This window comes from Miscanthus floridulus, unplaced genomic scaffold (genome assembly GCF_019320115.1).
Source record: "Miscanthus floridulus cultivar M001 unplaced genomic scaffold, ASM1932011v1 fs_266_3_4, whole genome shotgun sequence".
NCBI classification, from domain to species: Eukaryota; Viridiplantae; Streptophyta; class Magnoliopsida; order Poales; family Poaceae; genus Miscanthus; species Miscanthus floridulus.
This window is the reverse complement of record NW_027096477.1, coordinates 1-20,675: the sequence shown is the minus strand read 5'-3', so window position 1 is coordinate 20,675 and position 20,675 is coordinate 1. Positions and strand designations below refer to the sequence as shown.

At 42.5% G+C, this 20,675-nt stretch overlaps 3 protein-coding genes across 6 annotated transcripts; 2 read left to right on the top strand and 1 right to left on the bottom strand.

Annotated features, from left to right (window-relative positions):
* Positions 1-1,318: 1,318 nt before the first annotated feature.
* Positions 1,319-13,731, top strand: LOC136531030 (uncharacterized). 3 transcript variants are annotated; one of them, XM_066523739.1, is made up of 4 exons: positions 1,319-1,580; positions 1,812-1,955; positions 2,683-2,851; positions 10,505-13,731. In XM_066523739.1, the coding sequence occupies exons 2-4, from the start codon at positions 1,842-1,844 to the stop codon at positions 13,483-13,485; spliced, it is 3,264 nt and encodes a 1,087-aa protein (XP_066379836.1). In that variant the 5' UTR covers positions 1,319-1,580; positions 1,812-1,841; the 3' UTR covers positions 13,486-13,731. The 3 variants fall into 3 exon arrangements, with proteins under 3 accessions (XP_066379836.1, XP_066379837.1, XP_066379838.1); XM_066523740.1 differs by having other exon boundaries at positions 1,319-1,651; XM_066523741.1 differs by lacking the exon at positions 1,319-1,580 and adding an exon at positions 2,110-2,231 and having other exon boundaries at positions 1,818-1,955.
* On the bottom strand, positions 3,317-9,385 carry LOC136531031 (uncharacterized). 2 transcript variants are annotated; one of them, XM_066523742.1, is made up of 2 exons: positions 7,463-9,385; positions 3,317-3,686 (listed from the first exon to the last, which is right to left on the bottom strand). In XM_066523742.1, the coding sequence occupies exons 1-2, from the start codon at positions 8,553-8,555 to the stop codon at positions 3,448-3,450; spliced, it is 1,332 nt and encodes a 443-aa protein (XP_066379839.1). In that variant the 5' UTR covers positions 8,556-9,385; the 3' UTR covers positions 3,317-3,447. The 2 variants fall into 2 exon arrangements, with proteins under 2 accessions (XP_066379839.1, XP_066379840.1); XM_066523743.1 differs by lacking the exon at positions 3,317-3,686 and adding an exon at positions 5,060-7,029.
* A 2,797-nt stretch (positions 13,732-16,528) lies between the features above and the next one.
* LOC136531032 (protein FLUORESCENT IN BLUE LIGHT, chloroplastic-like) lies at positions 16,529-20,342 on the top strand. Its single transcript, XM_066523744.1, has 5 exons — positions 16,529-16,945; positions 17,031-17,176; positions 17,788-17,947; positions 18,065-18,382; positions 19,741-20,342. Exons 1-5 carry the CDS (start codon positions 16,843-16,845, stop codon positions 19,944-19,946), a joined length of 933 nt encoding a protein of 310 aa, XP_066379841.1. The 5' UTR covers positions 16,529-16,842; the 3' UTR covers positions 19,947-20,342.
* Positions 20,343-20,675: the final 333 nt, after the last annotated feature.

Here is a 20,675-nt window from a genome sequence, read left to right as displayed (position 1 = left end):
ACTTAATGTGTCATATGTCTATTGTTTTTGTACACACTCTACTCCATAGGAAGTATTCTAAACGGATGAAATATTAAAAAAATCACAATAAACCACCGAAAGAAAAGTCATGATGGATGGAAACGTGGAAAAAATAGCAAAAAAACTGGAGGAAGAAAACATGGGGACCAAACCAGAAAAAAAAGAAAAAAAGGAAAAAATGGACGGACGGAGAAAAAAAATGACCTAAAGAAACCTAGCAGATAAATATTGCCGGAACACAAACACGGATGGAAAAAACCGGACTGGGACAAAAAGAAGAATTCAAAATAGAAAACGAGATAAGATATAAGATGAGTTACGTATATACTTACAAATTTCTACTTTTATCTTTTTTATTTGAATTAGAATTCCTATTTAGGTTATATGAGATCAGAGAATCTATTTGAATTAGAATTAGGATTTCTAACAATTGGAAGGATTTTCCTGCTGAGACAGGTACAATCTATGTACGATTTCCTGTTGTACGCATCCGGGTTTGGTTTGCGTTTCTTTCCGATCTTCTATTTCTGAGTCCAGTTTTGGTTTGCATCCGTTTCTATGTCCGTTCCGGAGTACAGTTTTGGTTTGTGTCCATGGGTCTGGTTTTGGGTTGGGTCCAAATTGGTTGTCCCTTTTTTTTTTACCCTGCGTTCGGTTTTCTATCAATACATACGTGTCCAATTGACTACGCCTGGTCTTTCCTATATATTGGTTCGTGAGTCTGTCTTGAATTACAAGAGACCAAACAAGATTTTCTGTTGGCTGCACCAATTAATGAGTCCTAATAGAACACGACAGCTCCTTAATTAATTCTTGCATATTTTGTATGGCACTGTTTGTTTATTTTATAATTCGTATTTTTTAGCTTCTTTTTTTAGCTGAAATATTATTTTTCTCTCACAATAAATCAGCTGGAACAATATTTTGACTTTTTTCAGCCTATATATGCCCGAGCTTCCCTGGTATAAATGTACGGTCATGCACTATGATATCCAAGATAAGTAAATTACTCTGACTTTGCTTCCTTGTACATGGAGTTCAAAACGACGCACCAACGTGAGGATGCATTATGTTTTGGACAAAAGTGATTCTAGCTCGTTTGAACACAGGTTATATATATATAAAAAAGTTTGGACACAAAAAAAACTCTTAATTGTACAGTAGTTAGAGGAAGACGACAAAAATAAAATAGATGAGCGAACAAAATGTTATAAATTTTACCTATTTATTATTAGACATACGTTAATATACGTAGATGCATATGACACGCAAAGTGCAAGGTCACCGTATAGATACCGCGGCTTTTTCTACTAACCTTGCTCGACGTTTGGCCCGCCACTCGTCTCGCCCGCGGCCGATCTCCAACCGATCGCCGCGCCGCAATCCGGAGAAGAGACTACGCTAGGTCGAGCACCACCTGGGGCTCAGCGTTCTCGCGACCAGTTCCGGCGCGGCGTCCGCCCTCTGCAGCCACTCGCCACTCGCCCCCGCGACCGTCGTTGTTGTCCTACTTCGCCACTCGCCACCTTGGCCGGCGACGAGCACCACCAGGACAGCAGGTATTCCCTCGCCTTGGTCCTCCCTTCCTGCTGTGCGAAGCCGTGCGCCCAAACCTTAGCGTAATTCGTAGGTAAAACCGTGCGCCCAAACCCTAACATACTATTCGTAATCGGATCTGAATCTAATTACAGGTGTATGTATATGCCTACTAACTTCGATTGCTTTGCAAAAAAATATTGGGTGTACATGTGTACACCCATGTCCTTTACTGGGTCCGCCCGTGATCACAGGGAGAAGAGAGTTTATCCACACAGGCAGCTATGTTGGAGAAGATTGGGTTGCCACCGAAGCCGTCCATGCGAGGCGCTACCTGGGTGGTGGATGCATCCCACTGTCAGGGTTGTTCTGTTCAGTTCTCCTTGTTTACTAGGAAGGTAATCTCTTGTTTTTTTTTCCTCCCTTGCAGTGATAATATTCTGAATGGATGCCCTCCCCCCCCCCCCCCCCCCCCCCCCCCCCACCCACACACACACACACACACACGGGACAATTGCAAAAATAGGACTCAAAAACATGGGTTGTTTGCAGATTTGACACTGGACCCACATTCATAGACACAGATGGACCCATTTGTCATCCACCCGAGTGTCAGCAGATCAAAAGAGTCAATCTTTGGAGTCCCAAATATCCAATTTGACCCACCCTCCTCCGTAAAGCTTAATTTAGTTCTTCTCCATAATCTTGTACACTGTCGTGGTTGGTTTATATCATGAGATTCTATTTTTCTTCTTTCAGTTTCGTTTATATATGCTGCTTATTTACATTACTTGCTCCACCACTAGCAAAACTTATGAAATGTTGGACTACAAAGCAAATTGATTAAATAAATTTGTTGATTGTAGAAACTATAATCACTGTGTTTGGTTCATGTTCTCCATTGTTTTTCCTTTAGTCATTTTCCACTTGGAATGCTTTTCCTTTAGTCATTTGCTGCTTGTAAATATGGTCAATCATGAAGTGAAATGCTTGCTATGAAACTTTTGAATCTACTGCCTAAAAATGTCTCACTTGTTTGTTTCAATAAATTAAATGCTTGCATTTCCATGTTAATGTTTTTTCTGAAATTGCCCTTCAATTGACTTTTGTGTATTTGATATGTAGCACCATTGCCAAAGATGTGGGGGATTGTTCTGCAGCAGCTGCACCCAGCAGAGGATGGTTTTACGTGGACAGGGTGATTCACCTGTTAGAATTTGTGATCCTTGCAAAAAGCTTGAGGAAGCAGCACGCCATGAGTTGAGATATGGGCACAAAAATAGAGCTACAAGAGGTCTATTTTCTTTTTCTTATCCTTTCGATCAGTCATGTGTTTCAGTGAATAAACGTGATTTGGTTGATACTACTGCTTTGAAATACGTTTAAGTAGTACATTTGTGGAAATCATAATAAACCAATAGCAATCAAGGGCATGTTGATTGAAATCTGACTATCAGCATGGAACCCAATGTAGATGCAGTTTACGTTGAAATTTGGCTCTCATCATAATATAAATCACGTTTGACCATTTTGGGTGCTTGTGCACAAGGTTTGGGCTGGTTGGTATTATTTCTTTTTTTACATTTGATTATGCTTTATGGGAGCTATATCGTTAAGCTCTGAAACACAATGCTTATTGACACTGTATCCTAACTAGTGATGATGGTGCTTGCAGCTTCTCACTAGTGAACAATTAAACAGCTTTGACAATATTTTGTTCTATCTCAGGGAAATTTTTTTTTTAGAAGAAAGGGTTTCCCCCGCTTTTGTATTATCAAAATCAAAGACGTTTTACAGTTCTGGCGTGTAGGCGCGCCCGCCAAAATCAAGGCTCTAAGCCAAACTGAGACACAACCTCAGGTCTACTGACATTACAATTTAAACGGCGTATTAGTCTGACCCGAAACGACTGATCCCAAAGGCTGAGCACCCAATAGATCCCACCCTGATGATGTATTGATCACGACCGGCATCCACTGCAGTTGAGGGGGCAAGCTTGCTCTGTTCTCCAGCTGGTGCGCGAATTCCTCCACTAGCAGTCCAGTTTCCAGGTTGAGCAGCGGCACCCACCTTCTCGCCATCCTGACAGTCCGCAGCAACACTCTTTTCATACCTGTCCATGTAACACCCTGAAAACACATCTCATTTCTCAGCTTCCATAGAGACCAAATAATTGATGAAGTAACAACATTAGTAAACTTGTGGTGTTTATTTGCCACCCAAAACCGAGCAATCGATTCAAAGTTAGCCCCTATATCCTGATTCAGTAACTCGCTGATAATAAGCCATATATTTCTAGCAACACAACATTCAAAGAAGAGGTGAGAGATCGATTCTTTCTCGCTACAGAACAAGCAGGTGGGATCACTCACTTCCCTGCGTTTGCCTAGATTGTCTCTTGTTAAAACTCTATTATTAGAGAGGAGCCAAAGGAAGAACTGCACCCTTGGTGGAATAGTAAGCTTCCAAATTGAACCTACAAACATTGGGGTGACCCCCCTGTGATTAATCACAGCGTACAGAGATTGGACTGAATATTTACCCGAAGAAGTGTAATGCCACAGAATCTGATCTTCCTCTTCAGAGAGGGAAACTGACTCCAACAGACTACATAACTCTAACCAGAGATTCATAGTACTAGTCGACACACATCTTCTGAAGGTTAGCATAAGGTTGTCCCCATCCCAGACCTCATGTAAAGTTTTACCTTGCTGTTCGTTAATAACGTATAGAGGCCAATAAACTGTAGCTAGGCTAGTGTTACCCAGCCAAATATCTTCCCAGAATCTGACTTTTCTACCATTACCAATCACCCACCTAATACCCATACGGGCTGCCTGAACCGCCCAAAGTACTCCTTTCCAAAAAGGAGAGACCCCAACCGTTGGGCAGCACAACATATTGGGGTCTTCAGTTTTGTATTTGAAATTAACAATGCTTCTCCAAATAGCATTCGAATTCAGGTGATATCTGAAAATCCAAGCACCTAGGAGTGCTAAATTTAAACTCCTCATATCTGGGATACCTAGACCGCCAACATCTTTTTTCTGAGAGACTAGTTGCCAGCTAGCAAGATGATATTTATGATGATCTACACTATCATTCCACAACCCATTTGAGAATTAATCATGTCAATAGCCCATCTTGGAAACTTGATTACAGAAAGCAGATAAATGGGGATGCTTGCTAAGCAAGCTTTGAGCAAAGTAAGTCTCCCTAGCCTACCCTTCCATCCAGCTATCCTTTTAATTATTTTGTCAATGACAGGTTGCAAATCTTGCTTTCTCAGTTTTGTAAAGTGCAGGGGAACTCCCAAGTATTTTATTGGAAAATCACTTTTCTTGCAGCAAAAAATTTTTGCAAAGCAGTTTGCATCGTCTTCCTCTAGGCCTATGGTTAGAAGATCACTTTTGTCATAATTAATTTTCATACCTGACATTTGCTCGAAGCAAACCAACAGCCACTTTAAAGTGCTTGCTTTTTCTAGGTTATTCTCTAAAAACAGTAAGGTGTGATCCACATATTGTAGGCTAATGATACCTCCATCAATTACTTGAGGAAGAAGCCCAGTTATAAGATTTTGTTTGGCAGCTTTCATAAGCATCCTTGAAAATACATCATCTACTAGATTGAACAAAAGGGGGGACAAAGGGTCCCCCTGTCTCAACCCCTTCCCAGGTTTAAAATAACTACTGTTTTCATCATTCATTCTAATACATAAGGAGCCACCTCTTACCACTTTCCTAATCCAATCTTTCCCCAAACCCTCTAGACTTTAGCATGTCCTCAAGGAAGCTCCAACTCACCCTGTCATACGCTTTTTCGTAGTCAAGTTTAAGCATAACTCCTTCTTCCTTACTTCTATGTACCTCATGAATAATTTCATGGGCAGCAACCACACTTTCCAGTATATATCTGCCTTTAATAAAGTCTGTTTGGTTTGAGGCTATTAATCTATCTGCAACCACCACCAATCTGTTATTCAGCATTTTGGCAAAGATCTTAAAACTGCAATTGAGTAAACTGATAGGCCTAAATTTCTTAAGGATTTTGGCCTCAGGCTCCTTTGGGATCAAAGTAATCATGCCATAGTTAAGTCTATCAAGGTCTAACTGACCCTTCCCAAAACTGTTAACTAACATCATCAAATCTTTTTTAATAACATCCCAAAAGACCTGATAGAAGAGGAAAGGGAGGCCATCAGGGCCAGGTGCCCCATCCGCATAGGACCCAAAGACAGCTTCCTTAGTTTCTTCTTCAGAGAAATCGGCCTCTAACAGGTCATTCTCCAAAGAAGTCACCTTTTCATCTTCCATCCAAAAATCATCATCTAACTTCACACCACTGGACTCCTCTTGCCCAAACAGTGATTTGTAAAAATCCACTGCATGGTTCAGCATCTTATCATTATCCTCAATCCACCCATCCGGACTTTCTAACCCAATGATCTTTTTCTTTCTATTTCGTTGGTTTGCTACAGCCTGGAAATAGGCTGTATTTTTGTCACCTTCTATGATGTTTCTATCCCTAGACCTTTGTTTAGCTTTGATTTCTTCCATCCTCCACACAGCTTCAAGCTCAGCAGTAATGCTTTTCATCCTCTCCTTCTCTCTCGAATCAAGACCTCTTCTTGCAAAATGTTCAAAGCATCAAACTCCTTAAGAAGTTCTTGCTTCTGTTTCCTAATACTGGCATTAATATTAATAGCCCAACCTTTGATCTTTTTCCTAAACAGCCTAGTTTTAAACTGCCAGATGTCCAAAGGATCATCATAGGCACAAGGTGTGCTCCAAACATTCTTAACTAACTCTTTAAAACCTGGTTGCTCAAGCCACCATTTTTCGAATCTAAAGAGACTTGGTTTTTGGGGTATTTTCGCTCCCAGGTTTAAGACCAGAGGGACATGATCACTTCCTACTCTAGGTTTGGCAGTCACAAAAGCAAGAGGATATCTCTGTTCAAAATTAACAGTACAAAAGATTTTGTCCAGGGCTGCCAAAATGGGTTTATCCTGATTATTTGTCCATGTGTCAGATCTGGTTGAGTTTTTAAGCTCCACCAGGCCCCATTTGTTAATTAGGTCTTGAAAACTATCCGCCCACTTCTGATTTATTTGACCATTACTCTTTTCCTTAGCTGTGATTGATATTAAAATCACCTCCTAGCACAGTGGACCATCCCAGTTAACTAGGAGGCTTTCTAGTTCAGCTAAGAAATCCAACTTTCCTTCCTCATAAGGGGAGCCATAAACCACCACTATTCTCCAAACAAAACTATCCTGACAATTTCTAATAATACCAGCCACACTATATTTTCCAATTCTTCAAGCTATCACTTCAAATTTCCTCTCATCTGCACCCACCAAGATACCACCAGCAGTACCATTGGCAGGGAGAAAATGCCACACAAAATCTTTATTAATATAATTCAAAAAAGATTCATTGAAAGATTCTTTTTTAGTTTCCTGAAATCCTACAAAATCAAGTTTATTATCATTAACAAAATCAGTAAGGCACTGAAGACGGCCCTCTTTATTTAGGCCTCTCACATTCCAAAATGCTCCTATCATTGTTAACTATCTGATTATTTTGTGGGCCTTTGCCTGTAGAGACAACTAGGGCCCAAGACTGGTCAACCAGTGCATCATTCTCTTTTCTAGGTGTTTGAACAACACCATTCAAAGGTGGAAATTCAGAAACTAATTCTTCTAAATCCAAATTACTAGGAAGATTAACCTCAGGGTTATCTTCTTTAAATTGTTCACAAGTAAGCATCTCTTTATTTTTCAAGTTATCGATAACTTTATTAGCTGCAATAGTATCACTACCAAGGCTAATATTCACGCATTGAGCTTTGTAGAGTAAATCTGAATTGCTTTCAAAAGCAAAAGACTTGGGTGGTTTACCTTTTTCCAAGTTCCTATCTGCTTTCAGATCTTGAGCTTTTTGCAGAACAGTGCGGCCATCATCTTGGCCTCTCCTTGGTCTTGGAATTCTCTCTATAGGCCCCCATCTTGGTTTTCTTTTCTGATTTTTCTTAGCTTCATCTTGAATATTAGATATAGTCTCACCCTTGTCCTGTATCAGTCCCAAGTCAGCCAGAGAGAGATTAGCATCTTCCTGTGTCCCTTCATCCATACCATCATCCAGCAAATCATATTCTTCATCAGAGTCCTCCAATTCCATTTTCTTAAGCAGCCTAGAGCATTCATCAGAAACGCCTTCTCTTGCCAGGTTCCTGAATTCCTCCCATTTGGAGTGGTGAGACTCATCATTGATAAGACTATGAAACTTATTTCCCACTATATAACAGTCGGAGTCAATCCTCTGCTCCACTTCTGGTGTTTCCCAGCTGCCAACAACCTTCTGAGCCTCCATACTAGCAGCATCTTTCCCTGTGTCAACAATTATAGGAGTTAACTCCTTTGCAATTACCTCTGTTACGAACTTATCCGTCTTTGGATCTGGAGTCAACTCCAAGCATCCAGAACTATCTTTCACTCCAGAACATTCCCCGGCAGTCTTACAACCAGAAGTTGTAGCCTGATCCTTATTTGCTTCAGCAGCAGATACTTTACTTTCCAGGTTCCCCATGAGAGCAATCAGTTGCTTTTCCTGATTCATAACACCCGGGATAACAGCATCAACAACTGTCTTGTATCCAGTATTCTTGTTTTGTTTAGAGATTGGAGTCTTCATGCCAGAGGTTTGTCCAATTTGAAATTCCTCAGGCGGTGCTTTTTCAACCCCATCATCATTTAAATCATCAGCCTCCTCATCATTGCCGTTACCTTTATCATCACCATCGCCACCATCCTCCTTTTCTCCCTGCAGCTCCTCACCCCCCTCATGCTCAACCACAAAAGAGACCCGAAAAATCTCCTTGTTCATCTCATATAGCCTTTCTGAAGGAATCTTGAGGGCATCCTTGCAAGTAACCTTGATCCTAACCATTTCATAGAATGACTTGAAGATAGAAGACCAATCAACTTCGACCATTCATTCCAAAGCTTGAAGCAATCTGAGCAAAGACTCTCCAATGGCACCTTTTGGGGGGAATGCCTCTCATTTGAACCCAAACATCTTGTAACACACTGTATGGTGGCAAATCCCCAGACCATTCTAGGACCTCAACTTGAACTCCCTCCTTTCTGAGGTTAAAGGAAGGGTAGTTCTTGATATCAGCCACCCTCTTGCGTGGAGGGAATCTCACCAGAAAGCTGCCTGGCTCAAGCTCTCTAATCTGCCATGGCCATTCTTTGCAATATATCTCAGACAACTCTTTCTCCAACTCAGAAGGTGACTGCACCAGTTTTGACTTTTACAACACCACAATTAGTGAGATTGAGCCACTAAGTAGCCTCCTCACTTGGAACCTCCAGATGATAGAAGCCTAAGCCCAAACTAGCACTACCAACATATGCAGCAGTGGGATGATCAAGTTTCCAGACAGGACAATCTCTCATATGGTGACCCGCTATAGCGCAGATGAAGCATATCTTAGGCCTTGTACAATTACCCATGAAGTGACCTGGCTCTCCACAATTGAAGCAAATCAGGCCTCTATACCGTGGATCAATCACAAAAGGCAGATTCTCAGGAATCATCATACCTTGCCCCCTGCCCTGCTGAGCCCCCTGTCTCTGCGGCTGCTGACAGGGTGGTGGTGGTAGCTGTTGCTGGCGAGGTGGTGGCGGCGGAGGATGCTGTCGGGTCGGCTGCTGCTGTCGAGGTGGTGGTGGGCGAGGAGCTCCCTGAGGATGAGCAGCCTGACGAGCACCTTCCTGCCATCCCGCCTGCTGGTTCTGCTGATGAGGGTACCTTGCCTGATTTGGTGGAGGTGGCCTCTGGGGGGCGCTGCGGTGGTGGGCGTCGCGGCTCTGGCTGCCAGACCCAGCGACCTGCTTCCTCCATCGAACCCTTGAGCACGTCGGCGTAGGTCTGCTTCCCCTTCTCAGCACTCCACACGTCCTTTGCAAAACTGAAGCACACCGGCGGCTTATCGAAACGATCAGATCGGCGAACGGGGAAGCAATCCCGGGTGGTGAAATCCTTCGAGTCGAACAAATCCTTCCGGATCCAGAAGAGGTGACCGGAAGGATTCGATCTGGCGGCGGCGGCTAGGACCCTAGGGTTGCGCGGCGGCGGCGGGGGTGGGGAATCGATGGCCCATAGCTGACCGAAGAATTCGACAACTACTTCGTCCTCCCCAATCGCATCAGCCGCGTCAATCCTCTCCTTAAGGGATGACCTCGCCCTTGTTCCTCTGACGGGTGGGGCGCGCACTCCTTCCTTCTGACGAGCAGCCCCTCCTGGCGGAAGAGGACGCGTGTCCAACCACGGAGGGTGCGGCCATGGCAGTGGGTCAAGGTCAGGGACGTGTCGCGTGGTGGACGAGAGAATCATTTTTCCGGCAAGTTCTACTTCAACTCCCTCGCGACTGAGCTGAACCTGCTCGAGTTCTGCCCCGGGCCAGTGTTCAGCTCCATCGAGATCGACAACACCATCCCTCAGGGAAATTATTTTATTCTGTGGTTTACCTTTTGTTAGCTACAACTACAAGTGCTTACGTCCTAACCAGTTGCAATGACATAAGTTTGATCTTTGATCTGATATACTTACAAAGATCTATTTGTACATATGTAAAGGTGTACCTTTTTCATATTTCTATATTACATGCAGTATTTTGCCTATCATTATATTGCACATGAAAAATTCTCAAAATAGGATCTATGGGAGCTAACATATATAGTGAAATTATTCAAATAAAATAGTGTGTTATGCATGCATGAGACTGATCTATGATAAATGGTGCACAATCAAACCAAGAAAACTTTTTGGTCTTACCATGCAGATATTTTTAGTATGTACTGTGTAGTTGTCATCTATGTTTCTTATTATCTGAGAGAGTTTTTAACATAAAAAATCCTTTCTACCTATTTCTACAGCTACCACAAAATCTGCTTCGAAACCAGAGGATGAAATTCTAAGTGAAATTCTTGGAGGTGGAGAGCGTATCCAATCTCTGGATTCTGAGCTTCCTGGGAGAACCACAAGCAGTGCCAGTACCTCCAGAAGAACTTCTTCTAATTTCAGTGCAGACGCAAATGGAGATGAAAGCCTTTCTGCTGAAGCACACAATTATGAACTCAACAATACTGCATCTATTTTGACCCCAGAGGAATTGTGCCAACAAGCTGTAGAAGAGAAGAAAAGGTACAAAACTTTAAAGTCAGAAGGTAAACCAGAGGAAGCACTGCGGGCTTTCAAGCATGGTAAAGAACTTGAGAGGCAAGCTGCAGCGCTGGAATTAGAATTGAGGAGGAGTAGGAGAATGGCTACAAAAGCGCCTAACGTCTCTTCTGCTGTTGGTACTTCGACGACTGCTGGTTCTGATGAGGCTGAAACAAAAAGGTCTTCAACTGGGAAAAGGATTAAGAAAGAAAAAAATGATCTTGCCTCTGAGCTCAGAGATCTAGGCTGGTCAGATGCAGACCTTCGTGATGAAACAAAGGCTGCCCCTATGAGTCTGGAAGGAGAGTTGTCACAGCTTCTTAGAGAGGTGCCCCCCAAACCATTGGAGGGCAAGAGAACAGGTGGTGTTGATAAATCTCAGGTTAATGCTCTGAAGAGGCAAGCTTTACTGCTAAAGCGGGAAGGTAGGCTTGCTGAAGCAAAGGAAGAGCTCAAGAAGGCTAAAATTTTGGAAAAACAACTCGAGGAACAGGAGATTCTGGGTGAAGCAGAAGACTCAGATGATGATCTGGCTGCTATTATTCGGAACATGGATGACGATAAGAATGATGACATATTTATCGATGATCCAAAATTCCCTGCTTTCAACTTTGAACAAATTCTGGGTGCCTCTAATGATCTTGCCACTGATGGCCACTTTGATGTTACAGATGATGACATGAATGACCCAGATATGGCTGCTGCCCTAAAATCATTTGGCTGGAGTGAGGAGGATGACAAACAATTGGAAAATCATGAACCTGTTTCTTCTTCAAATCAAGAGGTACTAAAGGAGCAAGTACTTGCTCTAAAAAGAGAGGCTGTTGCAAACAGAAGGTCTGGTAATGTTGCAGAAGCCATGTCATTGCTTAAAAAGGCAAAGCTACTTGAGAAGGATCTCGAAACTGAAGAGACAGGCTCAAAGGTCCCTTCTCCAGATGGACAGAAAACTACACATGCAGAAGATGCCACTTTTGCAGGGATGAATGCGCGACCTATATCAGCGCCAAAAAGTAAGCTTGCAATTCAGAGAGAACTGTTGGCTCTGAAGAAGAAGGCACTAGCTTTGAGGAGGGAAGGGAAGGTGGATGAGTCTGAGGAAGAGCTGAAAAAAGGTAGCATTCTTGAAAAGCAGCTTGAGGAGCTTGATAATTCCTCCAAACTACCTGTAGCAAAGGAAACCAGGAGCTTGCCATCTAATCCCCCGTACAAGGTTGAACCCCCAAATATCAGTCTTGCTGATGAGGTATATGAACCTGAGGTTACAGACAATGATATGCAGGATCCAGCATTGCTATCGGTGCTAAAAAATATGGGATGGGAAGATGCTGGTTCAGATTCTGTGGAAACAATTGACAAACCATCAATTTCTTCACATGTAGTTCCTCATAAATCATCAAAAACTAAGGGCCAGCTTCAGAAGGAACTGCTTGGTATAAAAAGGAAGGCTCTTGCACTCAGACGGGAAGGGAAAACCACTGAAGCTGAGGAGGAACTGGAGAAGGCTAAGGTCTTGGAGCAGCAACTTGCAGAGATCGAAGAATCAAATAACTGGAGTGCTAGTCAAAGTGTTGCTACTGCTGGCCATCAGATCACAGAAAATAAGTATGATGTTCAGCATGTCCCTGGTGTTGATGCAACTGTACACCCATCTTCAGTAAGAAACGCAATGAAGGGGGACGAAATATTGCCAGTGCATGCATCTGAATCTGGTACGTCAGTGGTTACTGTATGTGGTTCTTCAAGCAAACCGCAGATTGAGACAACCAATTCTAAACAAGGTGATGTGGGAGAAGAAAGTAGAGCTTTTACTGATCCCTTGGGATCTGAAAAAGGGCCACATTCACCTTCTGTAGTACATGATCATAATGGGCATCAGAAAACACAAGGAGATGATACTCTTAAAGATGAGATATTACTTCATAAGAGAAAAGCAGTTGCCTTTAAGAGAGAAGGGAAGATGGCAGAAGCTAGAGAAGAATTGAAACTGGCGAAACTCTTAGAAAAGCGTCTTGAAGGTGCTCAACAAGACAGCATGGATGGTGTGGGTGAGTCCATTACTCCTGCTGTAGAACAGAACAGTGTGGTCCAACAACCTGCTAGCTCCAGCAATCACGCTGACGATGAAACTTCTGCCCCTCCTGCACAAGTGAGCAAGTCGACGCAACCTCAGAAAGCAATGTCCAGCCGTGACCGTCTCAAAATCCAACGTGAATCCCTCGCTCACAAGCGAAACGCCCTCAAGTTACGGAGAGAAGGAAAGACTGCAGAAGCAGATGCAGAATTCGAACTGGCCAAGGAGCTAGAGAGCCAACTTGAGTCAGACAACCAAAGTTCAAGCTCTGGGGGCAAGTCAAGTGAATCAAACGACATGATCATCGAGAATCTTCTTGATCCTCAAATCATGTCTGCCCTAAGATCCATTGGTTGGAGCGACATGGATTTATCCATGCAATCTTCTAGTGCACAACCTCTGAAACCCATGCAGTCAAGTTCTCAACTTCCGCAAAAAGTGGAAGCAAAGTCATCTGTCGCAGGGACCAGCAAACCTCGGAGCGAGAGAAATCAACTTGAAGAACAGATCAAGGCGGAGAAACTGAAAGCGCTCAACTTGAAGCGGGAAGGGAAACAAGCAGAGGCCCTGGAGGCCCTTCGTTCGGCAAAGCGTCTGGAGAAAAAATTGAACTCAGCTTAGCTAATCACACCCTCCCAGATTGCTCGTGTTCTTTGTTAGTTCGATTTGGTTACCTGATATAGTGATATCCTAGGGTGCCAGCTAGAACTTATGTCCAGTTTGTCTTGTGTGCTTTGAGCAGCCCCTTTTGTGTATGTGTAAATGAAATAAAATATGATGGGCGATGATTCTTTTCACGAATTCATGTATACACAATGATAGGGAACGTCACCTCATTATATAGACTCCCTCCGTTTCAAATTATAAGTAGCTTTGACCTTTTTGGTACATCGATTTTGCTATGTATTTAGATACTGAAAATTTGCCTATGCGTTGCGACGGAAGAATAAAATAAAATTCTCCATAATGTAAATATCAACATATATGTAGTATTGACCAAATGTTCCAAATAAAGTATGTGTCCTTTAGCTCCAATTTGTGTTTTGGTTATGTTGTGCCCAATGAAAATAAATCACCTTAAATTAATTTTCACATGAACTTTGCATGAAAATGTTGTTACCAATTTTTTTTCAACAAGAAATATCTCAACTTTTATTGAAAGCTAATATCAGTTTGATGCATCATACTGGGGACACCAGATTAGAGGAAGTGCAAAGAGACCAGAGAAAAACATCCAGATAAAAGATACTACTTTAGACTAACTAATTTTCTCAAAAAAAAGTATTTGTCCTTTAGCTCCAATTTAAGGTTTGGTTATGTTGTGCCCAACGAGAATAAGTCGCCTTAAATTAATTAATTATCACATGAACATTGCATGTTAATGTTGTTGTTACCAAAAATTTTTTTTTGAACGAGAAATATCTCAGCTTTTATTGAAAGATAATATCAGATAGATACATCATACCGGGGTCACCAGATTACACGAAGTGCAAAGAGACCAAAGAAAACCATCTAGATAAAAGATACTATTTCAAACTAACACAACCATTACCATGAGATCACTTCTTTTGCTCACAACCATTACCATCAGATCACTTCTTTTGCTATTTTATGATATGATTTTTCTGTGATTCTACACATAATTCACAAGTTTGCTGTTTTCTCAAAAAAAAAAGAAGAGAAAAACAAAAAAAGGAAAAGGAGCCAACACTTGGGCCACGGCTCGGCCCAGTCCACTGGTGAAAAAGGCCGACGCGGCGGATACCAACTCAGCAGCAAAGGCCCAACGTGGGTTGCACTTTTACATTAGAAATCCCTGAGTTTCTCGATTTTAATTTAGATTCTTTCACCTTTTCTTTCCCTCTCACACTTTTCCACCTGGAACCCTTCCTTCTATTCTATTTCTTTTTATCGTCCTTTTCCCCCAACGCTCGATCTTGGTTGCGGCTAAGGCCGACATGGACTCGAAGGACCTGAGACGGGTGGAGGTACATCAACCAAAAATCAAGCGGAGGCAAAGAGACGACGACGACAACAACAACAATAAAGCCTTTAAGTCACAAATAAGTTGGGGTAGGCTAGAGTTGAAACCCAACAAAAGCAATCAATGTTTAGGCACGTGAATAGCTGTTTTTCAAGTATTCCTATATAAGGCTAAGTCTTTGTGTATATTTCATCCTTTCAAGTCTCCTTTTATTGCCTCTACCCAAGTTAACTTCGGTCTTCCTCTGCCTCTCTTCATATTATTATCCTGGCTTAGGATTCCACTACGTACCGGTGTCTCTGGAGATCTCCTTTGGACATGTCCAAACCATCTCAACCGGTGTCGGACAAGCTTTTCTTCAATTGGTGCTACCCCTAATCTATCACGTATATCATTGTTCCGAACTCGATCCCTTCTTGTATGACCGTAAATCCAACGCAACATACGCATTTCCGCGACACTTATCTGTTGAACATGTCGTCATTTCGTAGGCTAACATTCTGCACCATACAACATAGCAGGTCTAATCGTCGTCCTATAAAACTTGCCTTTTAGCTTTTGTAGTATCCTTTTGTCACATAGGACACCAGATGCATGGTGCCACTTCATCCACCCTGCTTTGACTCTATGGATAACATCTTCATCAATATCCCCGTCTCTTTATAGCATTGATCTTAAAATATCAAAAGGTATCCTTCCTAGGCACTATTTGACCTTCTAAACTAATATATTTCTCCTTCCGAGTAGTAGTGCCGAAGTCACATCTCATATACTCAGTTTTAGTTCTACTGAGTCTAAAATCTTTGGACTCCAAAGTCTCCCGCCATAACTTCAGTTTCTGATTCACTCATGTCCGGCTTTCATTAACCGTACTACATCGTTCGCGAAAAGTATACACCAAGGGGTGTTCCCTTATATGTCCCTTGTGACCTCATCCATCGCTAAGGCAAACAGATAAGGGCTCAAAACTGACCCTTGATGTAGTCCTATCCTAATCGGGAAGTCATCCGTGTCTCTATCACTTGTTTGAACACTAGTCACAATATTGTTATACATGTCCTTAATGAGCCCGGCGTACTTCGTTGGGACTTTATATTTGTCCAAAGCCTACCACATAACATTCCTTGGTATTTTATCACAAGCCTTTTTTAAGTCAATAAAAATTATGTGTAAATCCTTCTTCTTCTCCCTGTACCGCTCCGTAGCTTGTTTTATTAAACACCACTCTGCAGTTAGAGAAACAGCATCGAGTGGAGCCCCATGATAGTACGGAGAGGAGACCAAAAGCTGAGCGGAGTCCGGACTAAACAAGAGAAACATGGACATGGACGGCACTAAACAGGATATTAAAACGTGGGAGAGTTAAACATGAACGGAAGGTTGGACGAAAAAAATATTGGGTAGAAATTTTGCGTCTTCAGTACTAGGTATAGATAACATGTCTAGAAAGGAGTACATAACAAAATATATGTATTAAAAAGTCTAAGTGACTTATAATTTGAGGGAGTATAAAAGTTGGAAATGTGAAAATTTCTTATGTTACTCATTTGATAATGTTTCAAGGGCCGAAGTCCTAGAGGCAAACACAAATGCTCAATCCATCGGTCCATATGGACATTTCCATGCTTCCAACTTATGCTAGTTGGCATTTGCACAGGATTCTAATAATAATTCTTGGTATTTTACTCAACTTCCTTTTTAAAATGGGGTTGTTGATCTGTACTAACGGTAATGGCAAAAATGACTATTACAAGAAAATCATTACAAAAAGTTACCAAAACTAAGGCCTGAGCTGTTATCTCCATGGGCTGATCAAAACCGTGTACATACGTAGCCCACAGGGCCACAGGCCCAGTCGAAACCATCGTGCGGTGACGTAGCACGCCGCACGCGACCGCCGTCACGCGACGGCCGACGCGACCGCGTCCCACACTCCCATTCCCTCCCCCACCTGCCTCGAACGAGGCCGACGCTGCCCGAGCCAACCGGCGGTGATGCAGGCGACAGTCGGCCACCGCGGCGCCAACGTTGGCTCCCCGTCACTCTCGCGCTTTCGTTGTGGCTTCCATCTCCCCGGCCGGGCCCGCCTCTTCTCTGGTAAGCCGCTAAACCCCCGAGGCCCCAAGTTGTGGTCTTACCTTTGCTGCTTCGATTGATTCGCGCTCCGTGTTGATGCGAGTAGAAGGAGCGGCGGCGGCGCCACTGCGCGTCGGCTCCCTGCCCCAGCCACGGACCCATGGCAGCGGCGGTTTTGCGCACCTCGAAGCCATGGATGCGGAGGCGCCGCGGCTGCCGCAAGCTCTCCGGAGAATGCTTATCGATCATGAGGTGCGTTCGATTATGCTTTCGATTGCTGCAATGAGAGTTGAATTGATCGAACTGTGAACCAACTACTTTAAATTTCACGTGATGTGGGTGTACAGTGGCAATGCATAAGCCCATATGGAGCACTGAGTCTTCGTGGTGACACACTGACATTGCAACTGAATACCCTGTTGATGTGGCTATGGCTATGGTATACGTAGAGTCGTAGATTAGATAGCGCATTCAATCCGAGGCACTTGTATTTTGGTTGTTCCTTGGCAGTTTGTGTGATCCTTTTGCCCACCACCTGCAACTAGTTTGTGAATCACAACCAGGCAGAAATATGGGCTTACATAGTTGCATCTGAACTCTGAAGTGAGCAGAATTTCTGCTCATCGTGAAGAAAGAGGCTTGTTGCAGAGTTCAATGCGTCGGTTTAGGGCACAGTGAGCACAATCTACATAATTTTGCGTACATTTACAAAACTTTGAGCAGTTTAGGGAATTTACATTTCACTAGTGGAGCGTATTCTTGCTTGCCTTTGCTTTGATATGCTGTTCTGCTCTCCATTCAGTTGTATTGCAGTGTGGATGTTGACCTGGCATTATCTCTGCACTTGAAATTTGCCACTGCAGAAAATGTCATGTCCCAACCTTCTGAAAGCTGCTGTACTTTCAACCATGACATTACTTGCTGTACCTCTTGAGGCGTCAGCGGAGACTTGCCAACCACCTAATTCTTTCGCCAATATGCCAATTTTCATTGCTGTAGCTCTAATAGGAGCAGCTGTTGGTGGTAAGACATCTGAACATGTGTGCTCGTTTGTATCATTGCTTCTTGCATGCAAAGTTCATGGAGATGGATGTTACTTAAGTCACTAATATTTTTCTCTCTCTGATTTTTCACATGTAGGATTGTTAGCACGCCAAAGAAAGGCGGAATTGAAGCAGCTCAATAATCAACTTCGCCAGATCAATGCAGCACTTAGAAGGCAGGCACAGATTGAATCATTTGCGCCTGGCCTTACTTATGCGCCAGTTGGGAGAACAAATGAAACTGATGTTATTGTTGACCCAAGGAAGCAGCAGTTGGTCACAAATCTGAGAAATGGGAAGAATTACATGAGGAATCAAGATCTTGATAAGGCTATAGTGGAGTTCAGAACAGCTCTGGAGCTTGCAGAGAGCATAGGAGATCGTTTTGAAGAAAAGAAAGCTGCACGAGGACTAGGTTCTTTTCTCCCTGATAATCACTGTTATTTATATTTTTGTTATCATAGTGGATGAACAGTGCATAAACAATATAACCTGTGCTGTTCTTAAAAATGCATATATGCTTTCCTAGCTCTCATAGAAATGGTCAATCTACATAATATTAATCATCACAATGTAGTTGACTGATGGAGAACTAGCGCTGCTGTCCTAACTTTGGCACCAAGAATTAGCTAAGTAGTGGATATTTGTATATAAAAACTGAAAGTGACTGAAATGTTTGGTGTTGTTTCACCTAGGTTGCATTTTCTTGCTGTCCTTGTGTTTCAGTTGCTCCTGCATGAGATGACTGTTGTTCCACTTTGAATTTTGAATAATTCCTTTATTTATTGTAAGCAAAGATTTATTTTGCAAACTTTCTAGGAGAATGATTGCCAAGTGAATATCTTCAAGTAAAATTTTGAAGTAGCTTTTGCAAATCCCATTAGATGGTAGATTTTGCAGTTAGGCGGATACCGAAGATCTTATCTAGCTTCTTACTGAATACTTGTTTGCCTGTATCCTTGCTCTCTAATTGGAGATTTGCATATCTGAAATAAGTTGAAACAAATTTTAATGTGAACTAGTAGCACAGTTTATATGAACTGGAAAGCTATTGCTCGGCTTAAGGTGACTTCAGTTTTTAACAATGAATTTAATGTCTTTCAAACTTCTTGGTCTTTTTTTTGGGAGGCTTCAAACTTCTTGTTTAGTTGCCTCCAATGAACAAAGTTATGTAGTTTGTTGAGGCTGCTTTAGTTTATACTGGTGTTTAATGCTTTTTCCAGAAACAAAATCTTTTGTCAACCTTCTTTGTAGTTCTCATTTCTAAAATTAAATACACAGCAGATGCAAAGCGTCGCAAATCGCAATGGATTGTTGAGTCTTCAGATAGCTACATACCAAAGATACATACTGTAGATTTTTATCTGCATGTGTGCTTAGTCTGTAACTTTGGAGATTTATTTACATGCCAGAGATTACTTGAAGCAAATTCTGTTGTGAACTAGTAATAGACGTTATATCAACTGACTGAAATAACTGCATTAGTTCTTAGCATAAGATGTCTTTGATTATGTTTCAAACCTATGGTTGAGTTGTCTCCAATGAACAAACTTATGTAATTTGTTCTTGTTGTATTGGTTTATAGTGGTGCTTTAATTTTTATTTCCATGGACGATTTTTGTCAACCTTCTTTATCATCCCCATAGAAAAGAATTCTACTAGTTTTAAGCTTCAGTCACTTCACAGGCAGACACCAAGCTTCAGTACGCAGTTTCTCATGAAGTCCATCTGTAACCTGGGAATTTCCTCACTCGCTATTTGGCTTTTGTCTAGGTGCATCACTGCAAAGGCTCGGAAAGTACCGAGAAGCAATGAGGCAGTACACCAAGGTTCTGGAGCTGTCTAAGGAGACGGGTGAAGATTCTGGCTGCACCGAGGCCTACGGTGCCATAGCTGACTGCTACACCGAGCTGGGCGATCTGGAGCGAGCGGCGAAGATATATGACAAGTACATATCGAGGCTGCAGCCCGGCGAATAGAGAGCTGGGCAACTGGCCCTTGATTTCTTACAGACGAGAGTTCCTTCCTGTTGGTTGAGTTTTGCTCGGTACAAGGCGTGAGTATTGCCGGTCTGTTAAACTTCACTGCAGGGCTTGGATTGTTCTGAGAACGATTTTGATATATTTGTATAGAAATAATAAATATTGATGGTGCTGCCCGCCCGTCTTTTCCTCGAAGCTTGGTTTCTTAGGGCGTCCGCAACAGACTGCTTCAAATCGCTAGCAACATGCAAACAAGATTGAATAAAAAAAAAAGAAGCAGCAACATGCACAACATGCAAAGGCCCCGTTCGGCTTGTGGCTGAAACTGGCTGAAAAATACTGTTCTGGATGAATTGTTGTAAGAGAAAGACACTGTTCCGGCTGAAAAAAGAAGCCGAATATGGGGTAAGCCGAACGGGGCCAAAGAGGAGAGAGGTAGACAGGTCGTATGGGGAGCTGTGTGAGCCTGGCGGTATTTTTGCTGGCGTGGAGGAGAGAAGAGAGGAGAGAGAAGAGAGCTTGGCTCTTATTCTAGCATCAAGCTGGACACGGAAGCATAGACATCTGTTGGCCCAAATAATAGTGTATGTGAGGAGTAGGAAAGAGAAAGTGTAACACCCCTGGTGTTTTGCTTCCACATTTGCACTTTCATGTCATAAACATGAGCATCATTCACCCATTCATGAGCTTAGATTGTTTGGAACATGCTTTTGAAACATTGCAACA

Coding starts and splice junctions, on each gene's coding strand:
- LOC136531030 (XM_066523739.1), top strand. CDS start 1,842: ATGTTGGAGAAGATTGGGTTGCCACCGAAGCCGTCCATGCGAGGCGCT. Junction 1,956..2,682: donor TCTCCTTGTTTACTAGGAAG/GTAATCTCTTGT, acceptor TTTGATATGTAG/CACCATTGCCAAAGATGTGG. Junction 2,852..10,504: donor CAAAAATAGAGCTACAAGAG/GTCTATTTTCTT, acceptor CTATTTCTACAG/CTACCACAAAATCTGCTTCG.
- LOC136531031 (XM_066523742.1), bottom strand. CDS start 8,555: ATGGTCGAAGTTGATTGGTCTTCTATCTTCAAGTCATTCTATGAAATG. Junction 3,687..7,462: donor AGATAGGAACTTGGAAAAAG/GTAAACCACCCA, acceptor ATGTGTTTTCAG/GGTGTTACATGGACAGGTAT.
- LOC136531032 (XM_066523744.1), top strand. CDS start 16,843: ATGCAGGCGACAGTCGGCCACCGCGGCGCCAACGTTGGCTCCCCGTCA. Junction 16,946..17,030: donor CCGGGCCCGCCTCTTCTCTG/GTAAGCCGCTAA, acceptor TGATGCGAGTAG/AAGGAGCGGCGGCGGCGCCA. Junction 18,383..19,740: donor GAAAGCTGCACGAGGACTAG/GTTCTTTTCTCC, acceptor GCTTTTGTCTAG/GTGCATCACTGCAAAGGCTC.